Source organism: Lagopus leucura, unplaced genomic scaffold, assembly GCF_019238085.1.
Source record: "Lagopus leucura isolate 7727_CA_CO unplaced genomic scaffold, USGS_WTPT01 Super-Scaffold_100002, whole genome shotgun sequence".
NCBI classification, from domain to species: domain Eukaryota; kingdom Metazoa; phylum Chordata; class Aves; order Galliformes; family Phasianidae; genus Lagopus; species Lagopus leucura.
Window position 1 is genome coordinate 32,096,833 of NW_024962263.1, and position 24,933 is coordinate 32,121,765.

A 24,933-nucleotide genomic window follows, 5' to 3' on the forward strand; every position below is an offset into this window, starting at 1 on the left:
TTTTCTGTGGTCTCTTGGCCTTGAAATGGACTGTGTGCAAGTCAGAACTGATCAGGCTAATGATATGCCCAAGCAGGCAAGGTTTTATTGCCTTAGAGTGAGTCCAGGATCTTGATCATCTTTCTTGGATGCCAGCCTCTCTCTTTGCAACAGACTGTCGTCTCTAAGAGAACTCATTGAGGAATAAAATGAGTAATAAAATGAATGTTAATAGTAATGGTCAATACAGAAGAACAGTCAAAAAGTAGCATGCTAGGCATATGATAAAATTTAAAAACTAAACACAAATAAGTAACTGTAAAAATAGAAGAAAACTACTTCTATTGCAATTTAGTAAGTGTGGTGATAGAATTCCTACAGTGGTGTAGTTTTGTAATAAATTTTGGGTATGTAGTCATCTTTAAAAAACAAGTGCCATGCTTTAGACAGAAGTGAAGTCGAGAGAGACTAACCATGTGCTTTGCATATAGCCACAGCCCACAGTAGAGGGAAAGATTCCTTTCAGGTGAGATCGAGGAAGATTAGGAATGACTGTTGTGGATTTCTTTTTTCTATTGAAATATAGAGAATATAGCAAGTTTTTAATTGTTGGTGGTCGGTTGATTTCCTCTTGCTACAGCATATGAAACTATGAGAAAGGAATCACTTTGTTTAGATTTCTTTTCAACAGCCTTGTGCAGTCAGCCTTACACAAGCCTATATTAAAGTTCTTGACTCCCTCTGCAGATTTCTGTTTCCTTTTCTTCTTTTCAAGCTCTCCATTACTGCACTGTTAAAATAAAGAATATTGAGAAAATATTGTATTGAAACAATTCCCATGTAGTTGTATTTCTTTTACTCAACTAAGAGTTTTGATGTCTTTTTCAACAGTAAGATCCGTGCATTTGTATTTTAGAATATTTGGGGTATTAATTTTACTTTTCAGGGACATAGCATTCATCCCATTTTCTTGTTAAGATTACTTTCTTCTTTTAGTCTTGTACCAATCTAGAAAATATACCACAACATGTATCAGAGATGAGTACAGTCTAAGACTGTCATCAGAAATAAAAAGGGGAAAAAAAGTGAGTAGTAATGTACTTACATTACATGCATGTCTGGTGAAGTGAGAATAAATACAGTGAAATAAACAATGAAGGAAGAGACAATCAATGAAGCAGTTGTGTTTTTTGGGATGCTTGTCACTGTTACTGTTCTACCAACCTCCAATTGCTGGATTTTGAAAGAGGGAGCTCTCCAGTGTAAGTGTATGATAACTGTTGACAAAATAGTTGAAGGTAAATGAATTTAGGCAGGTAAAGACAGAGCTTAATATGGAAGTCATGCTTTCTGCTAACAGTACCTTGTTTTGTTTAGAGTATGAAGGATCTGGGACAGAAGTTCAGAGAAAACACTCAAAATGTGGAGTTTGCAAATATAGGGCTGAGTGTGATGAAGATGCAGAAAATGTTGGGTAAGTTACAAGTTTTCCTTAACAATGTGAATGAACGAAAGAAAAAGTATGTGATTATCTTGACTGCGCTTGTTCCTTTAATTGAAGTTTTAATGCTGTCTAATAATAATGTGTTTGATATGTGGCAGTGAAGAAAAAAATTTTTTCAGCTGCAAGATATAGAAAGAGAGAAAACAATGCAAAGGCGTATTGGAGAATCTTTGTCAAAAATACAAAATAGATACTATCATTCATCTCAGACTATTTTCTGTATGTTCTGCTTTTCTGTACAGAATTACTGTGGGAAGCATGCTTTTCTTTTATCTTCTAGTTGGGATCTATTTCACATATAATGTCTCATAAGTTCACAAGATTTTATTCTGAGCTATCAGCATTAAGGAAATCTCAGGATGTAAGGCAGTTTAGCACTAATATTCAAGATGTATGCTGCAACTTGATCTTGAATATACAAGTGAAAACGAAATGGCAATAGTACACATGAGTAGTGGCCCAATACTTCAGGTTTCCTAAAATGTCATACCACCGAAGTAGGCTTGCTCTTTTATGGGGAGACGAATGGACTGTAGCCATATTTCATAATAATTATAATTTTCTGCAATATTGCCTTGGGCTGCTTCATTTATGACTGTCAAGATGGGTATAGATTTGTTTGTTATATGCATTGGGATGTGCTTCTGGCTTTGGAAAATCAATTCTCGAGCATTCAATTTCAGTAAAAGATTGTCTATTCAGTCTGTACAGGTAGAGTTTGCATTTCTGTGACTTCATAGTATCCATAAGAGAAGATAAAGTTGAAGAAAGTGGAAGATTTTTCTCCAGTGTTCCGCTTATATATATGAAGCCAAGCTTCCCCTTCTTGATAAAAGTAGTGTTGTTTTGTGTGTTTTTTTTTTTCTTTAAGATTTCATTAGTGCTCTTTGAAAAAAAATGTGAAGATATTCAAATAGAAAATAATAAAAAGTTAGGAAATATTCTTATGAGGCTTGCTTACAACCCATCACATCTGTATTTTTTTCAATTTTGTCAGCTTTCCAACCAAAATGACTTCATTTTTTGCCCGTTAGCTTTGACCAGTATATCTTTTAGTGATATTCACTGTCAGTTTGGATTCAGACTAAGTAGGGCCCTGCTTAGGGACCTTAGATTACCTACGCAAGGTTCATTTTGACATGTCACACAGAATGTCACAGGCTTACTTCAGTAGAATTTAGGACTTTGGTGCCCTTTATTCATAAAATCAAAGCAGTTATTTACTGACAGAAGATGGGATTGAAATTTGTTTGGGAAACTCTTAATACAACCTCCTTTCAGAATGCTTTAAGCATCCATGTTTTTTAACCCCTTGAAACTTTATCATCAGATATAAAATTATTGGCAATACAAACACCTTTAATCAGATTTGTATAAGCATCACTCAGTTCATATTTTTATTTAACTTTCTTAGTATCCTAGAACAGTTTGGGTTGGAAGGGGCCTTACTATATAATACAGTTCCAACCCTTTACCAAGGGCAGAGATACCTCCTACTTGCCCAAAGCCCCATCCAGCCTGGCTTTGAGCACTTCCAGGGAGGGGACATCCATAGAATCATAGAATAATTTTATGCTGTATTACTACCATTATCACTCCCAATTCTAGCAAACCATGCAAGAACTCCAATTTAATAAAAATACACTATCTTGATTTTTTGCTTTTTAAACCGTGAGAATTACCACTGCAACTTTTTGGGCATAACAGGGTGATATCTATTGAATCATAAACAAAAATTTCCTTCAGTTCTGTTCAGATAGACTACCTAGGCCTGGGTAACCCTTGCTTGGACTTCATGGCATTAAAACACTTAAAACGATTGGTGTGATTAGAAAAGGCATTTTAGGAAGATTCTTTTTCAAGATAATAACTGGATGAGTTAACTAAACTGTCTCCTACTGTTCAGTAGATAATCTCAAGTCATATTCATGAGATGCAATCTAATACTTATGGTAAAAATAAAATTTTGCATTTTTGCATCCTTTTTCCAAATGCCTCAGTCAGAGACATTGCAAACACCAGTTCCTTTCTGTTCTGAGTGCTCCTGAGATGTGAAATGACATCTGCACTACAATTTCATGAATAAACTAAGTTATGGATAAAATGATTAGCCTGCGGACAGACAGTAAATTAGTGGAAGGGGAGACATCTATGCCACAAAGTGTTGAGAGGTTTGAGATAAATGAGCTAGCACTAATGAGAAATCCCCAGTCCTGCCAACAAGGCAGCCACAGCAGCCTGGAGTGCAGCACAGGCAGATTTTCTCCTGGTGACAGAATGATTCAGCTAGAGACAGTTTTATTTCATATGGGCTGTGGTTTGTCTTTTGGACCTCAAAAGATGTGGTAGTCCTATGCAAAAACTGTTTACATCATTAAGTGGAAACTACAGGGTAATTTCTACAGTGAAACAGGAGCAATACTGTGATAGCAACTACTTGGCATTTTCTGATAGTTATAGTTGGACTTGCTGATGTCCAAAAGCAAGTTGTTTCTTCTTGGAGTTGCACAGTGACAGCATAAAGGTGAAAGATGTGTCAAAGCATGGGAAATTCCGATTTGATATATAATGGAAAACATTTCTCCCTTAGGGTAGTCAGACTCCAGAAGAAGATGACTGATGAGGCTGTGGAGTTGAGACCAGTGAATGTGATCAGAACCTGATAAGACACAGACATGGACACCCTGGTCCAGCTTTACTAGCTTTGAGCAGAATTTTGGAACAGCTGAGCTCTGCACATACTTTCAAGCCAAAATTATGTGATTCATAGGATCACAGAATGGTTTGGGTTGAGAGGGACCTTCAAAATCATTTAGTTCCAACCCCCAGCTGTAGGCAGGGACACCTCCCTCTAGACCAGGTTGCTCAGAGCCCCATCCAGCCTGGCCTTGAATGCTTCCAGGGAGGGGGCATCCACAACCTCACTGGGAACCTGTTCCAGCATCTCACCAATCTCACAGTAAAGAATTTCTTCCTAATATCTAGTCTAAATCTATTATCTTCCAGTTTAAAGCCATTTCTCCTTGTCCTGTCACTAGATGCCCTTATAAAAAGTCCCTCCCCAGCTTTCTTTAAGGCCCCTTCAGCTACTGGAAGGCCACTACAAGGTCTCCTTAGAGCCTTCTGTTCTCCAGTCTGAAGATCCTCAGCTCCCACATCCTGTCCTTGTAGGGGAGGTGCTCTAGCCCTCTGATTCTGGGTAGTTATCAAATCCCAGTGCTTTCTAAAAACAAATTTAAACAAATGCAGTTGTATGCAGCTGAGGTGCACTCTATGTTACCATGGAGTTAGTGATTTTATTTTTAGGTGCTCCTAAAACTATCCTTCCTCTTACAGTTACAAGTTTTTAGTTTTCAGGCTAAGCATTGAAGTAAGATAGCTGTCTGATCGAAATTGCAATATATGCCTCTATTATGCAAGATCATATATAGTCTGAAAAATGAAAGCTTTGCACAGCATTTGTGATTTGTATCTTCATTTTGTTTGATTTCTCATAAATATTATCTATACCAGAAGTGATTACAATGCATGGTAAATTGAATGCAAAAATATGAACAACTTTATCATCTGCATTGCCTTTTCAAAAACTGTGGATGTTAATTTTAAGTGGACTGACTAACAGAAAGAAGTGAAGTCTGAGCAGATGGTTGTCATAAACAGCATGCCATACTTAGAAAATTAATGTTCAAGTGTATGCAGATTAGTATATTATATAAGATTTCCTTATATAAATGTGAAAAGGAATCAATTTGAGGAAACATCACAGGAATATAGTTTTTTTTTCTTTCTCATACATCTTATAAGCATTTCAAATAATTTTGACTTTATGGACAGACTTTTAAAGACCATTAACAATCACTAGTGAATGCACTAGTCTTAAGATACATAAAGACTTACAATGCTTTATTTGTTCTGTACCTTTCTGTAGGTAGCTACAGCCTGCAGACAACAGACTTCACATAGATTAGATATGATTTTTCCCCCTTTACCAAGAACACTGAATCATTCATTGCATTCTTTGTGGAGAAGCCATTGTCTGAGACTGGTCTTTCTGTACTTCATTTTCTGTCCTGTCCCTCAAAATGTCTCTCTGGCCAGAATTTTGCTCTGTTACTTATAAGAAGCAGCATAATGGTACAAACTTGTAGTAAGGGAATGAAAAAGGACACGTGAGTTGGTAAATTTAAACTTTTGTGGAAGAAACTGGCCAGAAGCTTAAAGATGTAAGCAGCATGGGGGTGGTGTGTGCTTTCTGCCTGAATTTGGAACTGGAAATGACTTCCCGTTGAGAAGTGGGGCTGGAGATGGCAACACACAGCTTGGGGCCACCAGGAGTAGTGCTGATGTGGTGGAAGCAAGTGAGCTAATGCTGTAGGGAAGCAATAGAAACATATAGTTTTCTATTGGCAATTTCATCTTGGCACACACTGGGCTTTTCAGCTCTACTGGTCATGTTACAGATCACCCTAAAAAACAAACACAAATAAAGGAAATCAACCTAAGCGAGGGATTTATGATTTTTATATGGGATTACATACAATTCACAGTTGTGTTGTGAATTATGTGCAATTGTCCTCTGGTAAATCCTGATATGAAAGGAATTGTATAATGATCTCTTCGTTATACTAACTAATAAGAAATTGAATAGGTTCTAGTGGATAATAATCCAGGCTTGCTTTTCTTTAATGTAAATTTTAAAGATCTTTGCAGCAATGCATGCCAGGTCTTTGAAGGCTTATATTATTTGAGGATGGAGGAAGAGTTAGGCCACTCTTGTGAGAACAGGCATCATTCACTATGTGCTGCTAGAGGCTCACTCTGATTAGGGACTTAATTTCTAAAGTGATCAGAGAAAGCCATAAAATTAAAGTAGGAGGTGAAGGGGTGACTGGAAAGTAGCTGAGGCTTATGGTGTTTAAAGGGTGTGCTACTTTGCTGGCAGAAGTAAAGGCCGAGAGGGTGTCCAAGCAGGACATAAAGAAGCCTGCAGAATTGAAATCTATTTCACTTGCACTTACCTCCTCGGTGCTAAAAAGGGATTTTAAAAAGGACGCCAAAAAAGCCTAATGAATATTCAACGTTAGTTGAATAGGTAGAGAAATCACTTTGAAACCCAGATTTTCTTAGTTCAAGTTTCATCTGGAGAGAATTGCACACAAGGGAATGAACATCAAACGAAAGGTAATCCTTCATTTGCCTTTATCACACTTGGTTATCTTCTTAACTGCAATTGCAACACCCCAGCTATTTCTGTTCACCTAAATTTATTCCATCAAGCTTACATTTATCCATCTGTGTGCATCTCACGTGCTGTTTTATTCTGCTATTTTCATTCTATACTTGTAAACAGATGCGTCAATAAATAGGTGAGTAGCTGGGAAAGCTTACTGTTACATTCTATTGCTGGAAAGGAGGGGCAAACAGTACTCCCCATGATGCCCATCCAGAAAAACATTCTTGGAAAATCCCACATGGGCACAAAGGCCTGCCCTCTACTTGGAATGGCTGGCCTCTCACAGCAGTCAAACCCACTCCACAAATCTGCTTTTCCTCTTCCCTTTGAATCTCTCGCAGTTATTAAGCAGCCAGAACTTCCAAGAAATTGCATGCTCCTTGAAGCCTGAAAAGGAAAAGGAGCCTTGAAATGTGTTGTGGTCTCTGGGGATCTAATTAATTTACTGATAACAGCAAGTGCTCTTACAGCCTGAGCTTGTTTCAAATGTGTCACGTCATTTTACTAAACAAGTTTTCCTTGTTACACCTAGTAACATCTATAAATGAATGGTACGTTCTCATTTCTTATTTATTGAAAGCACATTTTTTATTATTGCTTGGCTCAATTTTATCACCACTTGATATTCAAATGCTTTTCTGTTTAACTAGCGATGTTAGTGAATGATATGCATGCAGCTTCCAAAAGCACATTTTCACAAGAAAACTGAACTTCCATGAAAGCAAATCATCGCCTTCTTTCTTAGGACATCAGCTTTCTCATGACAAGTGACAAAATTTAGTTTCTTTGTGTATACCCTACTGCATCGTGAAAACATCTGGATATGTCCTATTGAGTTTTCAGGCGTAAATTGAGAGACACAAAGCTGGAGACACATCTCCAGCAAGACATCAGCTTGGAGAATTAAGTACCTATTTCAAGCTTCTTGGCTTGAAAACCAATAAGAAGGGTCTTGAAAAAAGTCTTGTTTTGCTCTGACTCTTTTTATCCCAGTATGACTTCTATAGCAAGCTGTTACAGCAAAAACTGGAAGCACTCATTCACTTCTTTCTGGTATGAGGCATCAAGTACTTTCAAGTTATCCTTAGTACAAATGTATGTTAAGTGGCTGCTCTTTAAGTGATTAACTTTCTTATTCTGAAAGCTGCACTGAGCAGCCACACATCAGGCAGAAGGCACCACGTGGTAGCTTTTCATTTTTCTTACGAGCAAAAAGCAGGATCGTGTTTGGCAAGCACGTACAAAAGCCAACAGCAGAGCAGCAGTGGGGCTTGAACTGTGGAATTCCTAGGTGGTGGTGCAAAAACATCCAAAATTAACAGTAGATCAAAAGTTTTGCCATTCTCTCAACCTGTGCTGGGATATGATGATCAATTTACTCAACAAGGCACAGCTTTGGCAAGTCTAAAGTAAGGCTGATGTTTTGTAAAAATCAACTGGAGGAACAGGGAGAACGTTTTTTTTTTTAATTATTTTTGATGCGTACTTTTCTGTGCACTTGCTTTTATCAGCATCAGTAGTTTATGTTTGGACCACTGCTGGACTTTAGAGAATGGTTCCTGGGAGTTACTCAGAAGAACTGACTGAGAATTATTCAATTATAATTGAATAATTATTCTTAGATAAAATTTGGGGTTTTCTTTCCTAAAAGCCTTCCTGATTCCCTTGTGCGATCACTTGCGAGGCATAAGTATACCTGTCAGTATGGCACTTGCCTGAGAGACAGGACTCAAACCTCTCTGCTGCCCATATTTGAGCCTTGTCACATGTGACCCAAGTGTCACTGGCTCTGCTCTGGACACTGGGAGTTCCCTTCAGCCACAGTTGTCCTGTCATTGCATTTTCTGGCTACTTTCAGCATGAAAGCTGTTTTAATATCAGGTTTTCCACACTAGAAGCATATAAGCAAGATACTGTTCTGCATTTATTTATGACTCACATCCTCACAGGGCAGCTAGGATTGTGGCAGTCATCCAGAATAGAACCAACCTTTAACATTTACGAAAATATACCGAGGGGTGGAAACAGCAGTGTCTAAGCAATTTTGGTTAATTTCACATGCAAGGATTGAGTTTCCATATGTGAATAATTTTCTATTATTACAAAAAGTATTGTGTGATAGACACTGGTTTTTGCTTTTTGTTTTTTGGGTTTTTTTTTTTTTTTTGTTTGTTTGTTTTTTTCTTAAAACATCCGTTCTGGTACGTTGTAATTTCAGTGTGCAGCTACTTGCTTACCAGAAGGCCCATGCACAAAGCACACATAATTGAATGCATTTTGCTCCTCTTCTTTTCCATAGAGAATAGAATGAAAATTTTATCTAAAAATCAGTTAAAAATATGAAAAGCTATAATCAAAGCTGTGATGCTGTCTCAATAGATGCAGAATAGTACTTTAATATATATTTTAAATGAGTAGAAATAAGGTGGAAAATTCTGTTTGAAATACTTTTTTTTTTTTTAATGTGGGTTAATATCTTAACCTAAACCTTATCGATATAGGCTTCCTGCTTTATAAAATTATGTTCCATTGCAAATCATTCCCCTGTAATTTAACTGTACTATTTAACATTTCATGGCAGGGATGAGTTCACATAGAATTATATTATTATTATTATTTTTAATTTCTGATGTCCTGGGTAAGGAGGCAAGAGGCTAAGGCATGTATTTTCTCTCACTGAAAAGTACTGCACTGCTATTTTACTGGAAAAGGAAGGGGAGGAAGGGTCACATGGTGTATTGCCGTTTGGGAGACTGAAAAGAAAGCCTCTGAAGCACAAGGTGTTAAAATCGAAAGCAGGAAGCCACTGCCTGAAGTAACAAAATAAGGGCTGAAATCAACAAGGTGTATAATTTACACCTCCTCATGGGCTGTGTTTAGTTGTCCCAGGCTTTGACGTCTGCCTGACTTTAGGAGTCCAGCCCACGGTGGTGGTCAGTTACCCTTAGGCGGTTGGATTTTCTGTCCTTGCTACAGCATCAAGCTATTGTCCTGCTCTCTGTAGCTCTCTGACTTCTGGATGTAGCATATTTTCTGTATTTCACAGAAGGCTCATTTGGGATTCTTACAATACCTTCCTGAGCTGTTTTTAGGTTTCAGACAGTGGTAGTGAGCCTGTCCTCTCTCAGGAATTCAGCTGCCAACTTTGTTTTTTTTGATATACAGCATCAGAGCAGCAATTCATTCTCCCGTGGTTTTACCTTCCTTAGCAAACACGGAGCATTTAAAAACATTTTTTGTTTCATGTTTTCTACCAAAAACGTATTTCAGCTTCACTGGGAAGTTCAGTCCCTTAAGCTGAGTTCATAGGATGGGAGTATGTGGAGATGTGGGCCTCTGCTAGTCTGCTCACACATGGCATATTAGCAAAAGGAAGAAAGATAGAAGATGAGGCAGTACCATGGAGACTACAGGCTGTGCAAGTTGGTATCAAACATGCCAAACAATTTTTCATTATGCTCCTTCCTCCTTTTTTTATTTGTTCCTGTTCACACTCACCTCTCCTGGGCTGGGGCTGGAAGGCATGCTGTCAAACCACTCATCTCTGCCTGATGCCCAGCCCAGAGTCCCCCACATGCACTTTCCTACCATGTGCTCCTGGCTCCCTCTCTGATACCCTGCAGCATCCACAGAGGCCCTCTTCTCTTCATGCCATCATGCCCCAGCTAAAGTCCTAACTAATTCCCTTCCAGTCCTCTGAAAGGTTTCAGATTTTTGCTTTTGAATAATGGAGCACAATAATCTTAATTTTTGAAGCATGTCATCCCCCTTTATTATCCAGCAGGATATGTAAATTGCCTACTTTTACATGCCAGACAGCTCAGTTGAAGCATCTATACAAATAACTGAACTGCCAGGTAGAAGTCTGAGCTATCATTTTGCCTCACAGATATAGGCAAAAAAGCAGCTAACAGCCTCAGGCAGATAACTATGTGCATGTGAGTGAATGTATGAAACTTCTGAACCCTTGAGCAGAAGCTTGCTACTTGCTAGCTGCAACCACCATGGACTGCTTGTAAATTTGGGGTAATACAGGCTAAGTGGAACTGTCATGTCCTGAGTTCTCCAATTAATAAAGAGACATGAGGCGAGGTCATCAATTAGGAACCTGATGGTGCATTTCATTCCTGCAGACAGTCTAGAATTGGAAAGCAAAACCTTGGGTTCTGGAGAGAAAGGGGTCCGGAAAGGAAGTGGTCTTAGAAAGGAGAAAGATGGCTGGAAGGAGGATGGGATGATCCTGGAAGCAGGGGCAGATGCTGAACCAGGTGTGCTCGTGCTGGGAGATGCCCTGGGACCTCAGCTGGATTTGCAAGCACCTTGGCTGGTAGTGGTTGGTAATAGCAAAAAGCATCAGAGAAAGAACTAGCACCACCTTCTGCCCAGCCTCCTCGCAGAGAAAGGCAGTCAAGACCTACTCAATGATACTCTAGCACTGGTTTCTAGCCAAGGGAAGGGATTGTGCCACTCTGCTCTGCACTGTGCAACCTCTCCACTGTGTGCAATCTGGGTGGCACAATATAAGAAGGACATAAAACGCTTAGAGAGCATACAAAGGAGGGCCACAAAGATGAGGAAGGGTCTCTTGAGGCAAGAGGTATGAGGAGCAGCTGAGGTCCCTGGGTTGGCTCAGCCCAGAGCTGAGGGGACGCCTCATGGTGGCTGCAGCTCCTCACAGGGAGTGGAGGGGCAGCACTGAGCTCTTCATTTTTTGTGCTTTTTTTTTTTTCCCCTTTTTTCCAATATCTAGATAAGAATTTTAAATGTTGAAAATAAATTTTTGTACATGGGCTATGGGGTTACAGTTAAGGCTGGGAGTGTTTATTAGTAATCTGAGAATAAGAAGACAGGAATTCACAACTACCCCCCAGAACAAGCATTTTGCAGTCTGAAGTATGCATTTAACACTAGGTGTTAAGTCTGAACTAAACACAGCTTGAAAATTTAAGCAGTTACCAAACAGTTTCAACACGAACTTGTAACATGAGAAAGGAAAAATGATTTTCAAAAGTCACCTTGTTTGTCACCAGCAATGATAAGAGCTAACAGTAATTGTGGTGCTGCAGACTTTGGATGATTATAGGCAGAAGTGGAGCTGTTTGGACACAGAAACAGAGATGGAATTTGCTTGGAGATATAAATAAATATGGCAAGGATGGGCATCCAGCTGTAGAAGAGATTCCTGATGGCTGAGGGAAGATATCAGTAAGCACACAGCCAGTGCCACACAGATGAGGACTAGCTCACTGTTAGTTTGGTTCAATAAATGTACACAACTGCTGAGCTGTGAGCCTTTTATTTGCATGTACTAAATCCTAATAAACCTCTCATTAGGCTTATTGAGCTTAAAGTCATGTGGGAGGATGTAAACAAGAGTACTTCCTTTCCCAGGTCTAAGGTTTACAACCATGCTGAGTTCCCATTTCTAGTAAGAAAAAAAATAATGTAACGTGCCATTGATATTTAGGGGCTTCAGGACAACTTTGAGGTAGCACCCTAAGATGTGTGCAGCCTCATTACTGGGGCAGTTTTTAATTGTCTGTAGGTGCACATAAAATGTTTGTGCTACAGTTGCTCGTTTGTCTAGCAATAATCTGAAGTTCACAGGTTTGAAATATTACTGGGAAATGTGGTAGCTTTAAAGCCAAAAATAACAGAAGTAAAAAATATGCTCATGGAAAGAGAGAAGAGAAAAAGGGTAGAAATAGGTTCTGCTGCAAGATTTGTTACTGACTTGAGGCACACACACACATTTATTTAATCATTTAATTGTATCTGGAACAGCTGGAAAGAACTTAAAAATCCTGACATGTAGATAGCTTGTGTTTGTTTTTTTTCCACTCCATGTCTTACAAGACTGAACCCAGATTAAGCTAACAGCAGTCAGACAGACCATGTGTCCCCTGTGCGGAGGTTTCTGGTGAGAGGACAAGTGTGTCCTCCTTAGAGGATGCAGAGCTCTCACCTCTATCCTGCTCTCACAGCACCCCTGCCTCCTCCATCCTGCAGCCCCACCACTTGCTTCTGTGGACAGAAGTGACATGAAAGATGTTTAAAAAGATAAAAAAGAGAGATTCACATAAAAAGTAGTATATTGACTGAAATAAGAGGTTGGAGGATGGAAAGTTGTAAGCTTTCTAGTGCCATTTATGCACACCAAATTTCAGAACTTTTTGGAGGAGCAGCAGAACTGTCTAACTAAAAAGGAGTAAGTCTCAGCCATAGACAAGTCTTAGTCTGCACTATGTTTGGTCAATAGCAGCCTGCTACATGATAGGTCTTTTTCCTGACTTTGTTTATGATCTCTTCTTGCAAATGATACAGAAAATGCTTTGTCTAAAACAACTGAAGTATTACGTGAATGTAACATGAAATAGATCACATAATCCTGTTTTAAATACAATAAATGCATTGCTAACTTTCAAAGGTATGAATGAATGTATTGTTGAAATGACACAGTTGTCCAAGTACACTGATTGCATTCAGTCCTCTGAAATAAAAAAAAATTCTTTTAAATTCTTAACAGAAATGGAAGTCCTGTTCTTGCTCATCCTCAGGGATCCTGACACCCCCAAAAAAGTGGAATATTCATTTGCTTTTGAAAAAGCAGAATTCTTGAAAAACAACAAACATACTTTTATTCATGTTGTGAATCTTCCCAGCAATGTGTCATCAGTTTTTGGTTGTTATCAGTGAGACTGTTCTTATTGCAAAACTCTAAATATCAATACATTTTTAAAAAGAATGCTGAGGTACTTATTCATGATTCTGTAAACTCTTCTTGGAAACCTGAGGTATCAGCAAGTTCTTCAACATCCTCATGCGACACGCTTTTCTCCTGGATGAAGAAGGCTGGTATTAACATATTAGCTTTGTTTGCTCAAGACTCAACAGTACTTACTCTTTGCTTGCTGGATGTCAATTTTGTTGTTTCAATTTCCAGGTGCGTATGCAATATAGACTGCAGTGGATACAGTTTTAATCCTGTCTGTGCTTCTGATGGAAGTTCTTATAACAACCCCTGCTTTGTTAGAGAAGCATCCTGTCTGAGGCAAGAGCAGATAGACATTAGGCATCTTGGACACTGCTCAGGTAGGTTTAATTTTATTTCTCCAACAAATGTAAATTCTGATATGAATAGGCTTGGTAAAGCCTTTTCATTTTTAATTAGAACTGGCTGATCCAGGTATCAGTGAACTGTATTTTAGTTCTCCTCACTATTAGTGAACTCACCATCTGTATTTTAGTTTTCCCCACGTAGATGTATGTTTACACTGCATATATATGATGTGGTATGCTTCCGTTAACTTTTCTTCCTTTGGCTGCTATTATCTGAAAAGACAACAAAAGGTTATAGGAGAATGCAAGCAACATCCCTACATGAGGGTACTGTTAGAAGTAGGAAAGAAAGGGAATACTGGAACGTGGAAAATGCTCACTGTTGCTACTGGAGACTGTAAAATATAGTTGCAAGGTGAGTAAAGTTGGGCCTCAGTTGTGCTGCTATTTATCCATTCCCATTTCCAGTGCTGGAAAGGTGCACCAAAACCTTCAGACTGCTGCCATGTGTGCTGTTGATCATAGAATCATAGAATGGTTTGGGTTGGAAGGGACCTTTAAGGGACCTTCAGCCTGTCCTTGAATGCTTCCAGGGAGGGGACATCCACAGTTTTGGAGTCTTGATTTCAGTCAGATCAAGGTGAATTGGCTGTAGGACCTTCCCATTGTAGTAACAGCTGTCCACCATCCCCTTGCTTGTTACAAAATCTGTAATTTGAATAGTTTGAAAAAGAATATATATCTCAACCAAAATAACCTAGGCCCATATAATGGAAGAGATTTAGGTTCAAAACCTACAGCCTGAGATGTGCCCTGTGTTAGGCTAGAGTCTGGGGTTATTGACTCTACATGTTCCTGCTGTGGTTGGATGGGAGGAACAATATGGGAGTGTTTGTGTGCTTGTACTGCACTTTTTTGACTGTTATTCTCAGTGATGTGTATGCAGTGGCTTGGAATTAAGCTTTTCCTAATAGCTATCCATGCATGTATTTATCATCTAGAAGCAGATGACACAAACGCAGTTGGAAAGAAGGACGACGGCATGCAGTATCGGCCAGAGGTGAAAGGTATCGTGCTGGCTTTGTGCTGTTTGGTTATGGTTTCCCAAGATGAGAAAAGACAGTGAGCAGGTCCTTTCTAGTCTCTTGCAGCTTTGATTTCTGTAGCCAAAACAGACCTAAGAACAGCTTCTTTCTTGCAGCACTGTCATTGTAAGGCTGGCATGAAGTAGATGTGCAGGATTTGTGAATTTTGCCTTGCCGTATTCTTTCAAGATACTCAGCTGCTCACCACCCCTACTCAACAGTCACAGGATTAGACCCCTGCCAAGTGCTGTGAAAATGCCTTTACTGCAAGATATCAAGCTGTGAGATAACAGATGAAATTACACAAGCCCCCTGCAACCCCCTCTTTTCTGAACACATCTATGAAAAAAAAAATGCAGATTCTCTATTTGGTCATTTTAATATCTTCTATGTAAACCAAACTGCTAAATCACATTGGTTGGAAACATTTTACCCATATGAATTAATTCCTTAGTATAAACAAAAGAAGATAGAGTTTCACTTTCTGCTCAATTATTTTATGTGTCAGCACCTCATTTTTTCTCAGAACAAATGCTCATGGCTCTTGCTCAAAGTGTTGCTGTCCAGGAAAAACACCTGGCTTTCTCAGAGCAGATCTGCATAGGTGATAACCTTGCCTCCTCTTCTCTCACAAATAATAGCAGTTTTACCTTCTGTGTTAGCACTGACCTTTAATTTTTTTCTGTCATTATACTTGTTTTGCACTCCCATGGCCACCCGCAATAAAAGCATTCAACCATGCCTTTAGACATTCCCTGTGTTCATCTTGAAAACCCATTAATTGCCAAAAAGCCCTGTGCTTTTTTCCTTTTTCACAAATTCTTTTATTTTCATTCTTTTTAAGTACCAATTGGAATAATGTAATGTCAATATTCACTTACATTGTGGGGGCATAAAAGGGATGAAATGCAATATACATCTTATTATGTGATTGATAAAACAGCACTTTTGGTTCCTATTTGGAAGAAGTTATAGTCTTTTATTGCTTGCCCATAAATTGTCCTTGAAATCAAGTAAATGAGAACTGCATATAATAATTATGATTAAATATATAGTTTGTGCAGTCTCAAGTTCAGCAAGAAGGGAGTATGTTGTGCTAAAAAATAGTTCTAAATTTTTTTATGTGGTAGTCAAGTTTTTTACACAGCGAAAGCCTGAAGTGAAGTACTATGATTGACTTTTTCCTACAGGAGAAGAGAACAGGCTGCACTTCTATCTGTGTGCTTTTACTTTTGAGTCCTGTGCATTATTCTTGTTAAACCCTCTCCTCTGAATGTATAGTATCTCTCAGTCCTTAGAATCATGGTCAGGATTGTCTCCTCTTCCTGCAGTACCTATTGTATCTACCTAAAGTTAAATCAGAATGGTCTCACTTCACTGGTGCAACTGAACTTCTGCTTTTGTCCTGCTAAGATGAACATCAGTTTCAGTTGCTGTGCAGGCTTCTTCTTTCTGGTAATATGTCTAATTTTTTTTTAATTGAACACTTTTTCTACACCAGTTAAATCTCTCACTTAGAAGTCTTGCTGGCCTCTCACGTTAAAAATTGATTCCCATCCCCCAATGGATGGATGAATGTCCATTTTACTTTGCTCAGCCCGTGTTCTGTTTCTGGTTGGGCAGTTGTGGCTACCTGGCTGCCTTCCAGGGGACACATCTGTCACTGGGCCTCACTTTCTGCATTCATATGTACAATAAGAACAGGCACAGCACAGCCATCTGGACAGACTAATGTATATAGCTTATTACTAGCCCCTGATTGAGATAGATACAACAGTAATTAACTGCTTGGAGGAGGAGGGAGGCAACAATTTTGGGATGACCCAATTTTCCTCCTCTTGGACATACCACCATGTAGTCTTGGATATACCACCTTGTAGTCTATTCCAACAGAGCAGTATCAGGTATATTGTCAATATAAGGCTATGTCTTTCACTTGTGTCAAGTCTTCTGTAACTTTGAAGAACAAAGAACTAATAGGCTTCCTTACTAAGAAGCCGAGAGTCTTCTGAAACCTCTAAAGTTTAGATAATTTTTTTCTTAATATTCCAGAAAATGTTCAAGGAGAACCTAAAACAGCAGCATGTGTTTCCTTTTTTTTTCTCTGTGTATGAATGCATTCTCTTTCTTTTTGGTGTTATTTGAAATAATCGGTGATTGTGTAGGAGAATTCTTCTTCACAATCCCTTTTTGCTTTGCACCTGCAGTTCACTATAATCTTGTATTTGTGAAGATATAGTCTATTGCCTAGAAATGAACATAATTCCACAATTACAACCACATCTTTTGATCCCTGCACTTTAGAGAAGTTCATTACAAAAGACCAGCTTCTGTATTTATGATTTCTTTACAGAAAAAGTTTTGGGGAAATGGTATAAAATGTATGCAGCTTTTGATAGTGACAGATGCAGCAAGTCTTGGGCGGAAGGGATTGCCTTCCTCTGCTGGGCTGCTTTGGCCAGAGCTAAGCACCCACCAGTTGCTCACTCACCTACTCTTTTCCCTCAGGAGGACAGGGGAGAAAATTGGAAGAGCAAAAGTGAGGAAAAAAAATAATTGCTCAAGGTAAAAATAGTTTAATAAATGAAGGAGAAAAAAAGAATAAAGCAAGTGATACAAAGGCCATCATTCACAATCTCCCACAGGCTGACCTGCACCACCAATCTCTGAACAACTGCCACTTTGGGAAGGAAGACCAAAACCCCTAGTTCTATTGCTGAGTATGAAATCCTATGATACAGAATATCCTTTTGTACACTTTGGGACAGTTGTCCTCTCCCTTCCAAAGCTCTTGAACACCCCCAGGTTTCTCAAGGGGAGCAGAGTGATGAATAGGACAAAGCAAAAGTCTGCAAGCTTCCTTCAGCAACAGCCAATACTGGCTTGTTATCAACAATACTTCAACTATGAATTCAAAACCCAGAACTATAGGGGCTATAGGGATGAAAGAGTTAACTCCATTCCAATCAGAATCATTACACTTTCCAAAAGAATTGGTGTTTTAAGCTCGCTGCAGTATTTTGAGGTTCCTACTCTCTGAAAAGGAATTTCTGTAGGAAGACCGCTGTTGTAATGTGTTTGATTTCAGCTGTAATGACTGGCGATACCAGTCAGAACAGAATTTTCTACCCAGTAAGTATAAAATGTGCTTTAGTTTCTTTCCAACCCTTCAGATCTTCTGTTTAGACATGGGAGTGGGCTTTATGTACCAATGTGTTTGCTCTGTGCTACAGTGACACTGACAAAACTTCTGATCTTCCCTCGCTTGGTTGTTTCTCTCAAAAATACTTTTCTCCTTTCAAGAAAGCTCACATAAGAAGAATGTTAGGATATCTCTGAGGATCATTTTTCAGTGTGATACATCCTACCAAATAACAGCAGGTGTTTCTGAAACTTCACCTTTAAGCCTTTTCTTCTCTGTTTTGCATTTCTTTACTATCAGTGTTTCAGGGCATTTCTCAACTATTCTTGCTTGAGATTTTTTAAGAAATACTGTACAGCATTTATATTTTTTATGTATCTTCTTCTTTTTTTTTTTTTAAAGACGCCAGTGATCAAAGAGAAGACATTTACATTGGTAACCACATACCTTGTTCAGAAAGCTTTAATGGCTACTGTATACATGGAAAATGTGAATTCATTTATTCCACTCAGAAGGCTTCCTGCCGGTAAGTCCTGAATTCCTCCAAAATATGCTTGAAATTGCCATAAGGCTTAATCAGAATGTTCCTTAGCCATAATTACAGCATGTATCCGTTTGCAGTTACTTAAACAGTGGCACAGAAGCCACATGCCTGGGCTGTGGGCAGCACACAGCTGCATTGGTCATGCAAAAGCCAGTGTTTGGAGGAAGGACTCAGCTGCTCAAATGCAAGGCTGTTCAGAAGCTGAATCCCTCTGAAGAATCTGGCCTTAGTGTTGGCTCCTTGTTTTCAGCCACTTTTGTCGAGAGAAAAGCAAAACCTAGAAACCACTGCCTGTACCTTGCATAGTTCTCCTGTCTCACTGCAATTGCCCTGTTGACTTCTAAATCTGTTCTTGCATTATCTATACATATTATTGCCCTTGGCATAAATTCTCTGGAGTATCAATGTTATTTTCAATATTTATTGACTACTTCACAATAAAGTGTTTTATTTAGAGAGCATAAATTGCAAAATATTCTTTATCCCCATTTTTTGTCTACAGCATTATTTAACAGCTCGGTATTCAGCTGCTGTTACACAAGAAATGTGAACTTTTTATTTCCTTAGCTACCAAGTATTTTTTTCTCTAAGTGTCACTAAACCCTATGTATCATTTTCTTTAAAAAAATTTTAAATAAATTATTCATATTATAAATTAAAAAATTAAGAAATCATTTAAAAATGTGTTTCAAAAAATGGCTACATCTTGATAACATTTAGTGCCTTACTTATTTGGAGTTTTCACTCCTGAATTTTATCTTGCAGATTTGTACTTCCAGAATAATGTAGCTGAATATGCTGTTACTCTTTGCTATTTATCCTTAGCTTTGGAAACTTCAGCTATAAATCCATTAGGTCTTATAATTTCTCCCTTGATCTTTATCAAGTGAGGCATTTCTGCACTACCAACATGTAAGGGTTTCCAGACTGACCAGAGAGCAGGAAGCCCAAAAAGAAGAGCCAATACAGTCATTGGCTTAGCCAATTGAAAGCTTGTATTGCTTTACCCACCTGAGACACTTTCTTGTTTTCAACTCTGTGCTAGGATTGTATTTGTTTTTCTCTTTTCTTTGGCCAAAACCAAGAGAGGATAACATGCTTTAGTTTCCCTTGGCAATCTGGTTGCATCCCCAACATTGCCTTGGTGGGCAGCGGTATTTGAGTACAGTGTTCTTTTGATGCAGAGTTGTGTTTACTACAACTTATTATGGATTTATCTGCAAAATATTCAAGTTAGAGGTGTTTCAAAAAAAACATTCTGAATGAACTGACTTTTTTAATTTCTCAGAATTTTGTTCTGGTTAGCGCTGTTATAAATAGTCATTTATTTATAATTCAATTACTATTCAATCGTTTAAATATTTGTTAATCTGAAGTACAGATAATTACTGTCTTACTGCTTTTAATTAATATACTGCCTCTTTAAATTCTATTTTATAATTACATTTAGTATTACTACTTTCGGTTATTTATTTAAATGGTTGATTATTTAAGCCAAAATAGTCTCAGCACTTGGCACAGCACAGCAAACCTCACAGGGTTCCAGTCAAGAATTTCTGACTGTCAGTTTTCGGCCTGAAGCACCAAATGTCCTTTGGACTTGCTTGGCTATTTAAATACTCACGGTCCTTATTTCCAAAGAGCGGTGTGTGAGATGTACCAGATGACCTACAAAACTGCTGAAAACACCTATTCAGAGCAAACCTGACTTATGCATTCACTGAGAACAATGAATCTCTATGCTCACCATACAGCAGCCCTCCAGAACTGCCACCAGATAGACTGGAGGAAGACTTTGTAGGAGTAAATTGCACAATACTCAGTTTGGTAGTCTTTGCACAACTGGGATCTGATCTGTCTCCTGCTGCCTCCCTGGTGCAGTGCAGTTGTGCCCTCATGGCAGGCTGCATCAGGAAGGCAGAGTTCATCCCCTGCAGAGAAATCTAATCTTCATTTCGCTAACTCCAGTAATTGACCTTCAGCATAGTCTGATGAATCCTCGCTGACCTATGTTTATCATGCTTTATATTAATGCAGAAGAATGCCTTAAAATCTGTTCTGCCCATTTACCAGGCAGCTTAAACTATTGCCTACTACTTCACCCACACTACCAACACAATTCTTAACACAAACAGTTCTGCTTTGCAGGAATTCAATAGTCCTAAATCTCCATTCAGTATTTCTTAGAAATAATTTCCTGCCACTTCAGTGTTTCACAGGAAATGTTTTTAAATTACTTGTGCTTCCTTTGCTTTGTTTTGCCTCATGCTGTAAAGCAATTCTCACATTGATCACACTTTGACTGTTGTTATCTTCTTTAACAAAAATAAAAGCAAAGTCACAAAGAAGAATTCAATCCTCTTCACTTGCAAGAAGACCACTTTCTTCTTGTTTCTTCTTGCATGATCAACAGCATTCCTTCTCTTCCTTCTTGTATGCTATCACGTTTCTCCCTATTCCTTTCCGATCCTTAGCCATTACCAGGCTTACTTACAATATGCTGAGGCTTTTCTTTAATAGCTCTGCTGTTACTGGAACTTATTTCATGTCTGAACGTAAGTATCCTACACAGCTGCTCATGGCTGGAGATATAAACATGAAAACCCCAGCAGTTATCTCTGCACACAAAGGGAGTTTAGGAGCCACCTAAGCAGTTGCAGGAGAGTCTAGGAAATAATCATTTTGTCCCTCTAAACAGAATTAACACCTAACCCTAGCACAAAGCTTTTGTATGGATGAGACCAAGTCTGTGTTGTATCCAGTTTACAAAAGGAGTGGTTTTGTGCCTGTGGCAGTAATTCTCCAGCTTTCTACTGTATCCTTAATGATGTTCTCACATCAGTTGACTCTAAAGGATAGCTTTAGATACAAGGAACTTGTTGCTCCTGCGCTTGTTAGTGATCCTTTGAAACAAGCACTCACAGATTCATACTTCAACCTGAAGGCTGAGGGTTTTCAGTAGGTTGATAGTGAAGAGAAAAATTGGAAAAGTAGTTTGGAGACACGGCAGGTAGGGACTTGAAGCTGCTCTTGTCCAATAGTTTTTGCAGGATTCCATATCAGTAAGCTGCAGCTTGAAAAGGCATTTTACTTTTTCCCTGTTTTTTTCAAGGTTTTTCTTCCTTCTCTATACTCCATGCTCATATCGACATTGCTGCCGGGTTCCTTGAGCGTACTGCTTTGTGTCTCATCTAGTCTGTTTACTTGTTTCATCGAGTTGCTTTGTTTTTCCTAAAAATTGCCCCAACTTAACAAGCACCCCACATACGTCTTTTGACAAACCAGGTCTCTCACTATCCAGAAGAGACTACCTTTTCTGCCTCTCCTCTTGTCCCAGAAATCCAAACCTTTCTCCAATTCAGGCAGTACCATGCCTCCACCTTCTCTTCAGCTCTTTCTCAGTGACTATCCAAACCTCTTCACTCATTCACAGAACGGGCAGAATCTCAACTCTTTTGTGTGCTTCTGCTCTCTAAATTTCATTTTAGGCTTCAAAAAGTGATGTGTCCTGAGCTGCTGCAGCAGCAGTGATAGCACTGATGAGGCTGTTTCTCTCCTGCTGTCACTGATGTGACTACTGGGCTTTTTCATCCCAAGTCTTGGACTCTTTCTTTCATCACAAAATGACTGGACTGCTGTCAAAATACATATTCCATTAAATGTTCCTTTTCTTTTTCAGGTGTGAATCAGGATATACTGGACAGCACTGTGAAAAGACAGACTTTAGTATTCTTTATGTTGTCCCAAGTAGACAAAAGCTTACGCATGTCCTTATTGCAGCAATAATTGGAGCCGTACAGATTGCCATTATAGTTGCAATTGTCATGTGCATAACAAGGTGGGTAAAAGCCAAAGGAGTGAAAAATTACACAGTGCACTTATATACTTCTTCTATATTTAAATCTTTTCCCCTCTGGATTTGTATGTGCATTAACAAGTACTCTCAAACACTCATGTAAAAGATACCTATTACTCTTTTTGTCACAAAATACAAATTAATTTCAATTTGCAAACCACCTGCATCCTCTCTGAATCCCCAGAACAGCTACGCATGAGAGGAGATCAGCCTTGAAACATTCAGAAGGTCGGCTATTGTGTTAGAGCTCATATTCAAGTTATTCAAGTTTTGATGTTATCTTATAGAAGATATGGTTCCCCATCCCCCTCCTCCCTGCTGAAACCAGAGAGGTTGACACGTTGCTGTTTTCCTGCAGTTTAGCTATAAATAGTGTTATATCTTGCATTGCCCACTCTCCGGTGGGCTGACTAAGTCCTTTCCTGGTCAGAATTGCTGTCTTTTTCATAATGCAACCCTCCCCAGAATGGGATGAGAGGTGGCCTCTGCCTGGGGAGTTCCAACAAGCAGCAGAGTACCGGAGGTCCAGCACTGCCAGGGCCAATTGATCCAGTCTTAACACCCCCTGGATTTTAAATAGGAAATTGTAAAAACTAAAGCCAGCACAGCTATTCACCATAATACATGCATTTGTCAATCAAGGTTGAAGGGCGTAGCACCTTGCTGGTTTGGTTCTCAAGTTAAGCAGAACTCCTTTCTCAGTGACCAAGTGTCCCACGTAAATCCACAACCATTAACCAGGTACCGAACAGCAGGAGTGTCCACTCAGCCAGCACAGTTCCTACACTCTTTGGTGTTGTTAAGTCAATTCACTATTGCTAGGTTTAAATTTATATGGTATATACTAAAGCATTTGTCCTTTTTTCTTTCTTTCTTTCTTTTTTTTTTTAAACAGAAAATGCCCCAAAAACAATAGAGGACGTCGGCAGAAGCAAAACCTAGGCCATTTTACTTCAGATACATCATCCAGAATGGTTTAACTTAGTGATTTTTATACCTACATTGACCATGTGATGTACATTTTTATTATATCTTTTTTTAAAGAATGGAAATATTTATTTCAGAGGCCTTATTTTTGAACATTTTTAGTGTAACAATGTTGGTCTGTATTCTGAAAGCATCAGCTCTAACAGCTATGGACTGTTTTAGTACCTTTACTTTTCTGTTTTTGAATACAGTAGTTCATTTTCTGTATCTGTATCACATGGTTATATAATAGACTTGTGCTTTATTCATGGAATGTAATATTTTTGGGAACACAGATTTATTCCACCAATGGTTGTAGATTTAAAAGGGAACAAAAAAAAAAAAACAAACAAACACAAAACAACCAACAATAAAATGTCCACATTACCTAGCAAACAAGGCATGAACTAAAGGTAAAAATGTTTACAGCTTACTTTTCTTATGAGAAACTAGAAAACACTGTGTTTAAATACCGTAGATATTTAAATGTTTTTGGAAGTTAGTAACTGATTTTTTAGACACTGCCTATCGCATGAACTGTGAAGCTGTGTGCTGTGTGTAGTTGTAATATATTTATGAAACGTGTGGGCTGGGTCAAAGCACTGCCATCTTCATTAATGATTCTGACAATTTTTTTTTTAAAGGGCAAAATTATGAATTTCTTAATTTGGGAAGTTGCCTGGTAGAGCAGATGGCACAGGTCCAAAAGAAGTAGGTCTTGGTAGATTTAGGGGTTGTAAAGATTGGTGTTGAATAATTGAACACAAATAATTGGAATAAAGCCTACTTTATCACTACTGAAGCTGTTTTAATACTTCTTAAACTTTTTTAAAGAAAATACATTGTTTTAACACCTACGATGCAGATTGTATAGTGTTTGTGATTCAAATAAATAATAATTTAAAAAAAAAAACACAAAAAGAACAAATAAAAGTGAATGAATTACTAGTGCTCTTGTATAGAGTATTTTCAAGAGCTAAGAAAGTCCATCCAAATTAGTCTGCTGGTCATAGTTATATTAATAGACTGTTAGTTGTTGTTCGAGAGATCCAGAGATAAAGTGTGAATAGGACGTGTTCAGCTGTTTTAACATGTAGTGTAGGCTTTCAGAATTTTGCATGTAGGATTTAATAATTTGTTCAATTAAAAAAAAAAAAAAAGCTTTCAACATTTTGAACTGGAAAAGCATGTCACAATACAGCGTTTTCACTATATTGCCTCTGGTTTAGTGTGTTTATTTGTTACCTCACGTGGCAATTGCAGCCAGCTGAAGAGCTGAAGTTTGTTTTGCTCCAAAAACAGCCAGTGCTCATTTTCTGAGTGCTGTTTGAATTCCATCAGTGCAAGCACTTCAGGAACACAAAAACAACAGTAGATCATTTAAAATATGCGAGTTTGCTCGCCTGCTTAGTTGGTAAGTTACTTAACTTCCCTGGATTAACGCTAATAACTTCATCAGCACAGAAGCGTGACCCTTTAAATGTGTGCTCCTTTCCAGACATTGCTTCCTAATTTTAGAGGTTTCATGTTGCTGAAAGCATCTGAGCCATCATGTGTGGACATTT

General features: G+C 38.5%; 1 protein-coding gene across 1 annotated transcript in view; it reads left to right on the forward strand.

Moving 5' to 3' along the window:
* Positions 1-24,837, forward strand: part of TMEFF1 (transmembrane protein with EGF like and two follistatin like domains 1) — a 116,550-nt gene extending 91,713 nt beyond the window's left edge. The window contains exons 5-10 of the mRNA XM_042868904.1: positions 1,357-1,453; positions 13,660-13,808; positions 14,777-14,842; positions 18,405-18,528; positions 22,226-22,384; positions 23,298-24,837. Coding sequence (XP_042724838.1) covers positions 1,357-1,453; positions 13,660-13,808; positions 14,777-14,842; positions 18,405-18,528; positions 22,226-22,384; positions 23,298-23,382 — 680 coding nt within the window. The 3' untranslated portion in view covers positions 23,383-24,837. The remainder of the gene's footprint in view (positions 1-1,356; positions 1,454-13,659; positions 13,809-14,776; positions 14,843-18,404; positions 18,529-22,225; positions 22,385-23,297) is intronic.
* The last annotated feature ends 96 nt before the right edge of the window (positions 24,838-24,933 follow it).